General features: G+C 42.2%; 1 protein-coding gene across 1 annotated transcript in view; it reads right to left on the bottom strand.

The window, feature by feature from the left end:
• Positions 1-206: 206 nt before the first annotated feature.
• The window catches only part of TMEM182 (transmembrane protein 182), a 51,538-nt gene continuing 36,440 nt past the window's right edge, over positions 207-15,304 (bottom strand). Inside the window, exon 5 of the mRNA XM_080917021.1 lies at positions 207-4,665. Coding sequence (XP_080773147.1) covers positions 4,445-4,665 — 221 coding nt within the window. The 3' untranslated portion in view covers positions 207-4,444. The remainder of the gene's footprint in view (positions 4,666-15,304) is intronic.

The following is a 15,304-nucleotide window of genomic DNA, read 5'->3' as shown; positions in this document are numbered from 1 at the left end:
GCGGCAGCCACCTGAAGCCATGTTGACTCGGCAGCCTGAAGTCACATTGATGCGGTCCAAATGTGGGTGGACCTGAAAGACTAGGAAGTGTGTGTGTGTGTATGGGAGGGGGGGTTTATGTTATATAATTCACAAATACTCAATAAAAGTATTACAAAAAATAGATATACAACTACAGCCAAACTGTATGACTCAAATTTTCTATATGTAGACCAAAGTATTTAATTTATATAAGTAGATGGAAATGATCAGCTTATTAGAATCACCATATGTGTCTATGCACAGATATAATGTTTTCCAAAACTCAGTCTTCCAAAGCTTTCTGTAAAATGCCATCCAAAATCCAGGTGACCAAAAATGGAGTTCACACAACCCAGCTGGTTTAATAACTGCCCTTAGAAGAAGACAATGGAAAGTGGAAAATTTGCAATGGGTTGGCCAACGTGTTCTGCTCTGATTTCAGAGTTTTCCCTTGTTTAGGGCTTTATTGCTCTGAAGAGACACCATGACCAAGGCAATTCTTATAAAGGCAAACATTTAACTGGGGCTGGCTTGCAGTTTCAGAGGTTCAGTCCATTATCATCATGTTGGGAAAACAAGATATCGTGCGGGCAAACATGGTGCTGGAGATGCTAAGAGTTCTACACCTTGATCTGAAAGAAGCCAGGAGGAGACTGTCTTCTGCTGGGAGCCTGGAGAAGGGTCTGTTCTGCCTTTGGTTCTGCCTTGTGCAGAGCTTACACCAAGGATCTCAAAGGCCACCTCCACTTCCTCAAACAAGGCCACGCCTCCTAATAGTGCCACTTCCCACAGACCGAGTGTATATAAACCACCACGTCTATTATTCAGCACCTGTACATGCCCCATGCTGAACTTAATGCTGAAGAAAAAAACAGAGCTCCGGGTTATGTCGGCCAGTTTAATAACTGAACTCCATTCCCCAGTGTGTAGGGACTGAGCAGGACTTTGGAACATAGTAGGGCAACACCGTTACCACTAAGATATATTCCCCAGCACCCCTTCCTTTCTTTATTTAAAATGAGATATTTCTATGATGCCCAGGCTAGATTTGAACTCACTGTGTGAAATCATCAGGTTGTGAACACAGACATGCACGTGCCTCTGCCCCGAGAAGCTGTGGGTATTGTCTATACCTAGCCTTGACTAGATATTTCCTCTCTGTCTTCCCCCTGTCATCTAGTTCAAAGAATCCATTCCTTAGGTTCTGAGTGTGTTAGAATATGAAAGGCATAAAAGATCTTCCTCAGTCCTCCATGATTTTGAATATATAAAAGACAATGTCTTCCCAAGTTCTTTCTGGAATTTTCCCCCTGCATTTGATCATGGCTGAAAAGTTGCCATACATTTAATTCCTCCAGACAGTCAATGAAATTCATTTTTCTATTCATCTCTGTTTATGAGCCTCCCATCCCCTCTGGAGACACACCAAAGCAAGCCATACCCCCCAACCCCCGCAACCTCAGGCCCAGTTATAGAACAGTCATCTCTGCTCCCTTGAACATTCTGAGTCCCTTCATAAGTCTTGCTTGGTAACTGTCTTATGGCTAAGTAGAATAAATCATCATCCACTGAGTGACACTATTCAGGTGACATCTAGACATGATGATGTCACTGTTCTCCACAGGTAACAACCCTGTGAAGCTTGCTCAGCGCTATACACTAAGTACACTGATGAGTTTGCCTTTTTATGCATGTGTATAATTACAACACTCTGTCTGTCTGTCTGTGTCAGTCTCTCTCTGTTTCTCTTCCTCTCTGTGTGTTTCTCCCTCTTTTTCTCTGTTTCTGTCTCTGCCCCTCACATACACACACACACACACACACACACACACACACACACAAACACACACTTTAGTGATAATTACCAAATGGTGCTGTTTGTTCTGTTCCCTCACAAATGAATTTAAGCTTCAGATTCAACACAGGATTTTACAGAGCCCTGGTAAAGATGACCACAGAGAGCACAGTGCCTAGTTTGTTATTTCAGACACCCCTTCCGTCAAGCCTAAGCCAAACCCTGTCATTAAGTTGCTCTGTGGGGTCCCTCCAGGTGGCTTTAATTCATGCATTGTCTCCCACTCTCTGACCCAAACCCAGTGAGAAAGTCCAACACACAAAATGGCAGGCCATTCCTCACCGCCTTTCTTACTTGCTCCCTTTAACTGCATTACTGAAGACCTATCCTGTTTGTTACATGGACAAGTTGGAGTACAAAGTCAGTGCTCAAAGAAAGTTTAATCTTCCCCCTGACTGCTTCCAAGATGAGCCTGTGTACCCCAAACAGCCATAAACACAGCACAGACAGCTAGAGACCAGCCCCCTCAGACATGAAGCTCTCATACATGTCTTCAAGTGACAGTTTAGATATCAGCCCAGCAAACACAAGTCACCCACGCTCCATCCACTTCGTAAACACTTGAGAACAGGACTTAGCACCAGTGTGTGGCATCAGAGTGTGACAACTCAGAGAGACCTCAAACTTGTGGCTCTGAATAAATTGTCACACCCGTCAGCCCTCTGGCCGATTGCCTTATAGTAAACACACCGTAGCCATGTGAGGGAATGAAAAAAATAAGGGTAACTGTCTGAAATTTATAAATATTCAAACTTTTACTAGAAACAGCTTGCATGAGAAATTTAAACGGCATATAGTCCTGAAAAGGGTTCCATCCCAAAGTTCTACCAAAAAAAATTGTATGTTCAGATGACACAAACTAGCCAGATACATCTAAGCACCGTCTGAAAAATATGTCGATATGCCAATAGCTTAATATCATGGGGCTGTATGTGTAACAGAAACAAGCCAAAGAAAGCCAAGAAGCAAATGAGTCGTTATCAAAAGGAAGCAAGATGACTTTGTGAAAGTAACACAAAGATGTATCAGTGTCCTTGAAATGGGAGGTGAGCTAGACCCCTGGGGTGTTACCAACAGCTGTTACTATTTCAGGCAAGTCTGGTCACTAAAACGCCCTTGCTCTCATGGTTTAGTAGATAGCTCGGGTTCCCGCTACCCTTCCAAGTCTCCCTCTGTGTATAAAGCAGACTGAGAGAAGGCTGAGGTAGCATCACCACTATACCTGCAACAGATAAGACCTCACCCACCCGGCCTTCCCAGAACACCTTCCAGGTGGTCATTCCCCTGCCTCAGTGCTGTTTCCTTCTTGCTACAGCTGGAGAATGCATCCCAGGGTCCCCAACAAAGCCTGAGTGTTGTGTGTTTCTGGGCGCCTTATGAACACCAAACCCCGCCTTGATGGAAACTTCCAGAATGCAAGTGCCAGGAGAGGGAAGCCTCTGAGATATGGCCTTGATTTCAATCAACAGTCATGGTAAATGAACCTCTTTGATATTCAAAAGGCCTGTGCTGGTAAATAGTAAAGAAGTGTATTTCCCCACCAAACCTTTTCTTGGTGGAGGTTAGAGGGGATTGTGGGTCTGTGAGAATTCTGGCATGTACTCCAAAGAGAATGAAATCCAGGGATAATATGTGATCAAATGACCAGAAGAACTAGATCCCGTAAACCATGGCGGACGTTAATATGCCATGGTCTTCATAAAGCAAGGCTATTATAATCCTCATATGGAAGTATCTGGAAACGTTATGGTTGGACAATATAAAAGCACGTTCTCTTGATAAATTTAAATGTACTGAACACCTTAGCACTTTAAGTTTTAAATGGGAATTTTAAAATATCAAATGGAATTATGTGCTAAGCCGAGGTTCTTGGCTTTTACGGCTTTTAAAGCGTATTGCAGTCTGGGGTCACTCCCTACCCCCCACTCTAACTTCTCATGATGTGCACTTTGCTGTGTAGGTTTGTAGCTTTCCAGCCGTGTAAGGCTTCTGTGAGCACACACAGCCACGGAGAATCTCGGATGATCCGGTGATAAGTGAGACTAACCAGCTTCGGCTCTATTGCCGCGGCCCTCCTTTGAACTGTGGAGTTCAGAGCTCCGATAACATGAACAACTGCTGTCTATTTTTAAATAACGAATCGTTGGCTCACAGAAGTCCGTGGGTAAGTGTCTGGGCATGAAGGTGGAGAAGAAACAGAACCAGTTGTGAGACAGTTGGTTTCCACTAACCACGCTCCCTGTTTGAAAAAGTAGAAATGAATGTCAAGGAGACATTCAACCTGGCTGTGGGCGGTCACATACGTACCCCGTGTTTACACCAAACTGCGTGATGGCCCCACTACCTGCTTCCCGGACAACTGGCTCCTTGCCAGCACAGACAGCTTTGGGTTCTAGAGAAGTCAAAGGATTTCCATATGAGGAGAAATCACAAGTGAAATAGCTCATTAAGAAATAACGACTCCAAATGTACACCCGCTAATTTTACGCAGATTCCATCGCTAACACAAAACGGACAAAGGGAAGTGTGGTGCTTCGAAGTTTCTCCTGAAAACTGTAGCGGCCAAAGTTAGTGGTGTATCTGGATATGCCGTCCGACAATAAGAAAGAGCAGCCCAGCCAGCAGAGAAAAGAATACTCCAGCGGGGGCCAGGAAAAACGACCAGCCGTACAGGACGGAAGGGGTGAACTCCAGGCAGTCTCTCAGTCTCAAAGCTCTGTAGCTTTCCATATCAGCCACTGCCTGGACCCAGATGACATACAGCATCACCACCAGGGAGAACAGGACACCTGAGGAGAGGAGAAGAGCGTTAGCCTTTCTGGAGGTATCACCCCTCCAAGACGCCCCAAAGTATTCATTTGTTCAAGGGTGAACGCCTCAGTTCTGAACTGAATCAGACACTTCCGTATCAGCTAAATCAGCGGTTCTAAACCTGTGGGTCGTGACCTCTTTGGGGCTTCAAATGACCTTTCGGCAGAGCTCACCTAAGACCATCAGAAAATGGGTAATTCCATTACAATTCATAAAAGCGGCAAACTTACAGTCGTGAATTAGTGATGAACTGATTTTAGGAGGGGGTCACCACGACATGGGAGACTGTATTAAAGGGTCACAGCATTAGGAAGGCTGAGAGCCACGGGGCTAAGTAGACATGATGTTGGTTTTCATATTTTAAAGCATCCTGTGGCCAGCCGTGTCAGCGTGAGAGACAGCAACCTAGGCGATATGCACTTGTTGAGTGTTTACTGTTTGCGGGTCCTGTGCTGAGTCAATGAATATTTATACTGGCATGTGTACACTTAAACTGGTGCCAGGTTTGAAGCAAGCCCTGTAGCCCATTATTACTTCTTTCAGAAAATGCAGTGGGTCCATGGAAACAGTACCATCATCCCCATGGCATTAAGTGGGTCCAGTCACAATTAGTGGTTTTCAGCCCAGGTTCTTCAAACTCTTGTTACACCATGGAAACCCACCTAACTCTATATAGCTGCAACCAACCATGGCTGTTGAAAAAAAAATCTATTCGAGCACCACACAAGGACAGACATGACCACTTGCATGTACAACATGGGCAGTGGCAAACAAATGCTGTATGTTTTAGCCTCCATTTTTATTTTATGTGTATAGGTGTTCTGCCTGTGTGTGTGTGTGTGTGTGTGTGTGTGTGTGTGTTTATGCACTGTATGCATATACTCAGTGCTAGAAGAGGCTGGAAGAGGGTGTTTAATCCCCTAGGACTGGGGATAGAGACAGGTTGGGTATGAACCACCATGTGGGTGGGTTTTGAGAATCAGAAGAGCAACAAGTGCTCTGAACTCCTGAGACATCTCTTTAGCAACCCCTCACCTGTCGACTCATGGTGATATACATTAAAATGATAAATATTAAGTGTATATTGAGTAATGTATATCTATATGCATTAAAGGCACACATCAGAGTCACTGTCTTGGAAGGAGAGAGGAAGAATATTGATGACAGAAGAGTCTGAGAAACAAACCCAGAGATTCAAGATCACAGGCTTTATTTAGATAATAGGGAGGGAGGGAGAAGAAGCGGGGAGAAAGGATAGGGGGAAAGGAAGGAAAGAAGAATGGAGAGAGGCAGGGGAAGAGGAGAGGGAAGGAAGAAAAGAAATTATGAAATAGGAGGGAAGAAAATGAAGAAAAGCATAAAAAAAGGGAAAAAGACAAAGAACAAAAGGAGAGGTGGAAATAAAGAGAACAGAAGATGAGAGGGAGATATGAGGGAAGAAAGAAGGAATAGGCGGGAAAAGAAGATGTAATGGGGGTGAGAAGAAGAAAGTGAGAAAAGGAGGAGAGGAAGGAGAGAGGGAGAGGAAGAAGAAGGAGAGAGGAAGAGGAAGAAGAGGGGGAGGGAGGAGAGGGGGAGAGGAAGGAGGGGGGAAAGAAGGAGAAGGGAAGAGGAAGGAGAGGGGGAGAGGAAGGAAAGAGGGAGAGGAAGGAGGGGGAAGAGGAAGGAGAAAAGGAGAGGAAGAAGAAGGAGAGGAAGGAGGGGGAGAGGAAGGAGGGGGAAGAGGAAGGAGAAAAGGAGAGGAAGAAGAAGGAGAGGAAGAAGAAGGAGAGGAAGGAGGGGGAGAGGAAGGAGAGGGGGAGGGGAAGGAGAGGGGAGCAGCAGAAGAGAGAGACAGGGAGAAAAGAGAGAGGAAGAATGAACGAGATGGATGAGAGAGGAGGGAGGGTGGACACAAAGGAAGAGGCAGCATCACACAGTGTGTCAACACCTCCACGTGGCCCGTCAGTTCACATCACATTCTGAGAATGGAGAGCAGATGGCCCTGATGAGACCTTGACCTTAGCCAGTGAGATGACAGAAGCCTGTGAACAGTGACATTTGAGACAGTGTTGGGTGCATACTCTTCAGATGTGCCTGCTGCTGTAACTACAGGCAGTAATTCATCATTAGCTCCTAATCCCATGATGCCATTGATTTCTGATTCGACAGTGAGTGACTGGCTCAGTCCAAAGATTTGTGGGCATTTGGTGTTGTACAAATGATCAAACCAAGAATGAAGGCTACAGTTATACTCATTGAACTAGGAGTGGAATAAACAATTAACATTGTATAAAGTCCACAGATATGCCAATGAGTCTGAGATAATCGATTTCTAATGAGAAAGTGCTTATTTTGACTCACAGTTTCATAGACTTGTCCCTTTGGCTATAGGACCAGTTGTACATCATAGTATAGATACATCATATATATATATATGTGTGTGTGTGTGTGTGTGTGTGTGTGTGTGTGTGTATGTGTGTGTGTGTGTGTGTATATAATATACATCATAGAAGCACTGTACTGGTGTTACTGTTTATTTAAGAAGAGCAATAAAGCACCAAGAGAGAGGAAGAGGCACTTGTACAGCATCTTTTAGCTTCTGCAAACTCTCTTCAGCTCTTCCTGTCATTCGTTTTTACGGTTTTGATCTTCCTTCCATCACAAAACACCATCTTTTCAGATATCCTTATTCAAAAATTCAATTGCTTCCGTGACAAATCAGCCACCTATATGCATCTTTTCAAAGGCCATGATTGGATTTAGAATGCTAAAAAGTACATTGTGGGGAATAGTACAGATGAATTTTAATAAGAAAGAACTTGTACTTAAACAAGGGCATTTATTTGGAAAAGAATTGCATTATGAAAGCATTAAAATACTCATTTATTTAATTTTTAATCTGTTCTTTAATTGGCACAAATTAACAAATGTGTGTGAAATGAGTTTGTGATCCTAACTTACCCATGGGGCAAAACAGTCAATACCTCTCTATCAATTAAATTATTAATCATAAGCAGAGGTGGGAGATGGATGTGAATAGCTTTAACTGCTAATGCTGTAAGATTTAGTCAGGAGAACCTATACAAGGTCTATGATCAAGAGGGAACTCAGGTAACTGCTACATGTTGCTAGACTAATCAAAGAAATCAATTCTAATTGGAGCTACATATCTCACTACTAAAATTTTGAAAAGAATAAAAATAAATAAATATAAAACCATGGTCTCTCTCATGTTGGAGCAAATTCACAGGAGCAAACAGAAGGCAATAGAAATGAGAAACCTATACGATGAAACTATGTAACAATGAGGACAGTGAAACAACTTAATAAATACAGAAAAACTGTGCCAGTGCAAACATGAAACAATGTGTCAATGAATATAGTGAAACAATGTAACAACAAGCACAATGAAACAATGTATCAATGAATACTTCCGCAGGCTCACAGGGTCAGACCTTCCACTTAATTATAAAAGAGCAAAGGGTAACTTTTGTTAAAGAAACCTGTCAAATGGCAGGATTTTCAAAGTGATCACAGTTAAAGTCACCAGTGTAATCTATGTCAAAGTGATGGGGAAAAGGGGGTGATGTCACTCAATGGACTGGGTGCTACATCAAAATGCAGAGCTTAATTCAGTCCTGAAAAGGCATCACACCCAAATCCAACACCATTTCAAGAACCTGTGGGCCTGTGATCTTCAAAAATTCCTTGTTCCGGAAAAGTTAAAGCAGAACTAACTCTGGTTTGATGGAGACTCGTGTGCCATAAGTAAACAATCCATAGTCCAGGTCGTTTGTTATAAAAAAAATTAATAGGGTGTTACAGAAAGGATATCGGAGGGAGATGGATGAAAGCACTTACAATTTTGGTGTAAAGTTGAAGACAGTCCCAAACCAAGAAAAAGAAAATGACTTCAAGGGAAGAGGGTGAAGTACGGCAAGCTTGTGGTCACATGTGCTGGGAGAAACATGCTAGAGAGGGAGCAAGGCAGTACATACATCCATTGTAAAAGATGTCTCTGTCCCTTGTCCCTTTGATAAGATATTGTGACTCCTCATAAGCAGTTACACAGTGAGTTGGCAGATGGAGTGTCTCCATTCAACAGCACTGCTTACATGAGCTCTCTGTTACTCTTTACAGTCTAGGATTTTGTTACAGATTGTGAACACGAACAGGCTAGAGTAACAAAAGAGCTACATTCGAACCCACTGGCCACACTGACTTTAGTAGAATAGAAATCGGTGCTTAGATTAGGCAGCCATTGTTTCAAAATTAAATTGTTATTAAATGTATTCTTGAGTATATTTCAAAAACCCAAACTTATTTGCAATTAAATTTTATGATACCTGTTTTCTGGAGTCAAATTTTAAAAAATATTAAATAGCTCACTAAAGGGAAAAAGAATGGTTTTGAAGACCATTATTATTTATGGTCATGCTAAAAAATGAATAAGGAATTTAGTGGCCCAACAGGTACACAGAACCCCTCATAGACTACATGTATAAGTGGCAGTTAAAATCTATACATTTTAAATGGATCATCTCACAAAATTATTATTTCCTTTTATATGCTTAGATACAGTTTGAAAGGCAACCTCTCCACCACCAATAACACTTCCCAGAAACAAGGGGAATAACATTCAGTTACAGATGGACATTAAGTATAGTCGCCAATGATGGGAACAATCAGAGAAATGATACGAATCCTGTGGACTCCCCCAAGGCCCCAAGGCCAAGGTGTTCACCACATAACAAAAAAGCTGGTCTTGTGTCACATGCACAAACAGAAACAGAAAAATGATTTACTAGAAAACCTTTCTCACCGTACTATAAAAAAGGATTCAGAGGCATGTTTGTATGCAGGAAATTGAGGCAAAGAAATGAAGGCTTTTTCTTTTAAAGAAGTAAGGTAAATGGTTAAAGACCTATGCCTGTATCTAGCAGTATGCGCATGTGTGGTGAACTGAAAGAATGTCCCTCATGGTCACAGGCATTTGAACATTTGGTCCCTGTTGGTGGCATTTGGGGGCAGGGGCATCACTAAGAATGGGATTGGAGAGTAAACTGTCTCTCCTACTTCCATTTCTCTCTCTCTCTCTCTCTCTCTCTCTCTCTCTCTCTCTCTCTCTCTCCCCCTTCTCCCTCCCTCCCTCTCCCTGTCCCTCCCCCCATCTCTCTCATGAATTTGAATATATGATCTCTCAGCTCCAGGCAGCACACGTGCCATTTGTCACTACCCTGCCCCCCATAGCATGATGGACTCATATCCCTCTGGACATGTAAAAAAAAAAAAAACAGACTTTTCTTTCATTAATTGAATTTGTCATGATGTTCTACTATAGTAGCAGAAAGGTAACCGATACAGTGTAAATGACTTTTTACAAAAGATTTTTTGGAGGAGTGATTTGAAATGATAAACTTTAGATTCAACTGTTCTTGTAAAACTCTATTTCTTGTGTCTTCATTAAGGGAAAGGTGCTAATGTCCTGCTTCTGAGGAATTCCAAGCCACAGTAGTTCTTTGGTGACTGATAGAGAAACCCATTGGCAAATCACTCTAGTTTTTAATGGACTTAGGAAAGACTATGCTATGTCATAATTTTAAAAGTACCTTTCCAGGGAAGTTGAGGTAAAAAGAAAAGTTAGAACCATGGCAAACATCTTTCTCTGCTTGGAGATTCACCCATGCTCTAGACAAAGGGCAAAATCTAACAGGAACCTGTACAGAGAACCAGGAGTTCAGCATCGCAAAGCTGGGGCTGATTGGCTCAGGTTAGCTTGTGACTTCTTTCTGAGGTGGAAATGAGACCTAAGAATGCAGGATGACCCGTGCTTGATACTAGCACTGGAAGCTGAGGCAGGAGGTTTGCTGCAAATTCAAGTTTGGTGATGTAGTGAGTTATCAGACCAATCAGAAATATAGAGCCATATCTACACTCCACAAAAGAAAGAAGAGGAGGGAATAAAGGAGAGAGAGAGAATGGGAGGTGGAGAGAGGGAGAATAGGGAAGACAGAGGGAGGAAGGGATATAAACAGAGATCTACAGTAGCTAGATGTCCATCAAGACCAAACACAACCACTTTAGTCTGGAACACACTCCCAGAAGCTCCGGAGAGAACAACTCTCAAAGCGAGCTATCTTGAGGTTATCATAAAAAGTTCCACTACGAACAAAACCAAACAAAAATCTGGGCTCATGCGCCTGTTAGGGAGACCACCAATAGAGAAGCTTTCCGTAGCCAGTACTCCCAGAATAAACGATGAAAAGTGAGTCACCCACTGTCATTTGGTAGCGGAAACCATGACTCATCATGCAGTGACTTCATCATGAGGCTGTGTCACAAGTACCTTCCTTGGGTCTATAAGAGAACACCAAATGGCCTTTGTTTCTGTGGCAAGAAGGGGTTTTGAAGACATTAAAACAATCTTCATGTAAACATTTAGTAACTTAGCCCCCACCCCAAGTTAGACTCTGGTACTTTGGTGTGTCTTCTAATTTGCTGTTTGTGTTTTTCTCATTCTTTTAAAGTGTAAGTGTATGTGTTTTTGAAAAGAAAAGTAAACACCAGGAAGCCACAATATATTTCTCACATGTGGAAATCTGTCATGCCCTTTCAGTACCCCAGTCCCCCGCTACCAAGTATGTCTCACTGTGAATTAAACTTCAGAAGACCTTACACGTGAAGGCCCTACAGCCCGTGGGTTCTATTGGCATACTTCACCAAGAATCTACAACTTTTGCCCCCTGTAATATTTCATGGTAGGAGTAAGACCCAGCTTGTCTACCAGCTTGTTTATCCATTCATCTGCATGCGAACATTTGAGAAATTCTAGGTATGAACTGTTACAAATTATATCTACAGTAAATGAATTGTTATGTGCTATCTTGCTATATGCATAGAGATTTGAAATAGCATTTTCCTAGGCCAAATAGCTTTATGGGGGGCATATCAATAAACTCTGTTATGGAATATCCTGGCAAACTGACAAAGTGACCCAGGAGCTGAATTAGCTTCTCTCCAATCCCAACACCCCTCCTTCCCGGCTCAGCCCAAATGAGAACCCAGTTCTTGAAAAGGAACAGAATACAACCTAAATTCTATACTCTGACCTCTAAGCAGAGCTCTCGATGGTCGTTCGTTGGAGAAATTGAACAATTATGTCATCTAAAGTCTGTAGCGTGGGGGGTCATTTTGTGGTTAGTTGTTCTGGAGTCCTTCATTTAAAAATGATTCAGATTTGGAGGACATAAAATAACATGTTAACCAGTATGAAATACGAGACAGAATTGTAAAACACATTTGAACTAGCCTCTGACCGAGAAATCAGAACATTACTTATGGTTTGTACTCATTTGGCTGCGATTCCTGTAGAAGGAGATGGGCTTCTCCAATGTTTAAGGACCACTTCTAGCCTTTGGTTGAAAATATTAATATTTACAGCTAAGAGAAAGAACTAGGTGACCCGGGGCTGCCTGAGAACAGGCAACGATTGGGATGGCATTTGAAAGTCCCCTCCTACAGCCAGTTAAATTTTAAATTAACATACTAAATTTTATCATCTTAAAATACCATATTTACAAGCCTGATGTCATGCAATTTAATGACATCCTGAGTACCTTAAACATGTTGGCGTCTGATGCCTCAGTGTACATCCACAAGATGTGTGTGCCCTTGCAGTGGGGACTCACACAAGCTGACCCCTCTCACTGTTAGTTCCACTGCCAAATTCAGCACATCTATTTTATCCTCTATATGTTATAAGAAGGGAAAGGGGAAATCTGCCAATTGCACATTTGCTAGATGATAATACTTCTCATTATTTTCTAATGCATTTCCCAAGTAATTTCACAAAAATTGCATTCATTAAAACCAAGACTACTTTTCGAGGCAAACAAGCTAAATGTCCTTTAAAGTGTGTTGAATTGTGTTTTATAATAATTTGTTGTTTCTTCTTTTCACTAATAGGCTATTGTGTTCTCTTAGAATCAGATGATGCTCTGTTGAACGTATCCTGCTCTGGAAGTTGGAAAAAACTGATACATGGTTCCCAGCGCTCTTGCCCCTTTTCCATTCATTTTCTGAGGCTTCTCCTCTGCTGTTTCTGCGGCCTTTCAAGTTAGTCCTGCTCTTGCACGTGTAATCAGTTTGCCCATCTACCTGACATTCGCTAATGCACACAACACCCTTCCACTTCTCAAATCCTCTGGCTGCTTGTTTTCTTCCATTCCCTGAAGAAGTGATTTTACATGGTCAGTTGAACCTCTATATGATGCACAGGGCTCCCACACACGTATGATAATTTCCATCATAAACATTCATGTGTTCAATACAATGAACCGTGCTGAGAAATGAGAATTAACAGAGAATTCTCTACAAGCATTTGAGTTGCAAGGGTGATTTACCCAAAGGGTGATTTTACTTTCAACCACCAAGTTTTGGGATGTGTTCTTCATGTTGTGGTGACCCCCCCAACCATAAACTTATTTTTCTTGTTACTTCATAATGGTAATTTTGCTACTGTTACGAGCTGTGTTTTCTGACTATCTAAGGCGACCTCTGTGAAAGGGTTGTTCCATTATTGTTAAGAATCAATAATGACTTGGAAACTAGTTTGCCTCTCATGTTTTACCACAGGTGTCCACCAGATGGCAGCAGTCACCCCTCAGTGTCATCGCCGTGGCTATTTGAAAAACACAAACCAATCCAGGCTTGAACTCATCCATGTAGAGGATGTTTTCTGCTTTACCTATCTAGTTAATCAAATTCCCTGCCCCTCATCACCAGCACTCTCACTATAGGAAGTAAAAATTATTTGTAGAGCAGCTTCTTAAAGTAGATCAATATGGCTGTCCCAATGAATTCATACTGAAATGTGCTCCCAATGAAGCAGACTTTAACAAGGTGGGAAAGTGTAAGAAGTTATAAAAGTTAGTAAAAAAAAAAAACAAAAAAAAAAAACAAAAAACCAAATTTTGTATTCCTCGACAACTTACTACTCATTGATTCTCAGCAAAGTGACTATTTAGGGGAAACCTGGGATGATAAAGAGTATTTGCAGGGCACAAGATCCCTTCCCATCCCAGTAAGGAGATATAAGGGATACACAACCTCTGGAAAAAATAAGGTATGTGGAAGGAAGCCCAGCTCTAGACAAGACACATGCATAAAGACCAGCAAAACCCCTGCTGTTTGGCACATCTGAAGCCCCTGCAGGGAATGGTTAGTTACCAACATATTGAGATAAAAGCTTTAGAAACAGTTCTCAGAACAGTGACAGTTTTCAGAGGGACGCTGAAGCTATGACAAGCACCCTTCCACCCTGAAGTTCAGGGTTTGCCATAAAAAATGCCCCAAATTAACATTGTGCCAGTCTTTTGGGTGTTAGATGTGCCGTGGTCCAGACTGTCCCCAGCAAGGACACACACTCCATAGTGGGTGGGAGTGCAGGTCTCTGGAACACTCATGAGTCACACCTCCACACCTGTTCCTGCTGCTGCGAGGATTCTGACTCAAGAACAGTTTGAAAGGATCCTCTCGGGAAGGGAATCCTTCTGTGGGGCTTTGGTTCCCTTTTTCCAGAGTGATGCCACGTATGCTATGTGGTTTTCATCAGAAAGGGCTTCAAAAAGCATGCTACCCACATTAAACTGTCTCTGTTTCTGTCTCTCTCTGTGTCTGTCTCTCTGTCCCTCTTTCTGTCTCTCTTTGTCTCTGCCTCTGTCTCTGTCTCCCACCCACCCCCCACCTGCAGAACCACCAGGAGGAATATTTAAATATTTTTAAAATAGAAATCTTTGCAGATGGCCCCGCCACTAACAAAACCAAAACCACAGGATGGGAAAGACCGTCACCAACCCAATATCGGACCAGAGGGCTGATATACAAAGATCATAAGGAATTCAAGAAATTAGACTTCAGCAAACCAAATAACCGAATTTAAAAATGGGGTATAGATCTAAACAGAGGATTCTCATTAGGGGAATCTCTAATGGCTGAGAAGCACCTAAAGAAATGTTTAACATCCTTACTCATCAGGGAAATTGAAATCAAAACAGTTCTGAGATTCTACATAAGAATGGCTAAGATAAAAAAGAAAAAAAAGAAAAAGAAAAAAAAGAAACCTATGCAAGAGCCCATGCTGGTGAGGATGTGGAGCAAGAGGAACACTCCAACACTCCATTGCTGGTGGGAGTGCAAACTTGTACAGCCACCATGGAAATCAATTTGGCATTTTCTCAAGAAACTGGGAATAATTTTGCTTAAGACCCAACTACACCATTCCTGGGCATATACTCAAAAGATTCCCCATCATACCACAAGGAACTTATTCAACTATGTTCATAGCAACTTTATTCATAATAGCCAGAAACTCAAAACAACCAAGATGGCCATCAAATGAAGAATGGGTAAAGAAAATGTAGCTGTTTTACACAATGGAAAACTATTCAGCTGTTAACACAAGGTCATCATGAAATTATCAGGGAAGTGGATGGAAATAGAAAGGATCATTCTGAGTGACATAACTCAGACCCAGAAAGACAAGCATGTGGACACAGAACACAGGATAGTCAGGCTACAATCTACAGACCCAAAGGATCTAAACAATGAGGAGGGCCAAGAGAGGATGCTTGAATC

This window comes from Micromys minutus (genome assembly GCF_963924665.1).
Source record: "Micromys minutus genome assembly, chromosome: 5".
NCBI lineage: Eukaryota > Metazoa > Chordata > Mammalia > Rodentia > Muridae > Micromys > Micromys minutus.
Note: the sequence above shows the minus strand (reverse complement) of the source record. Positions and strands in the feature narration are given on the sequence as shown.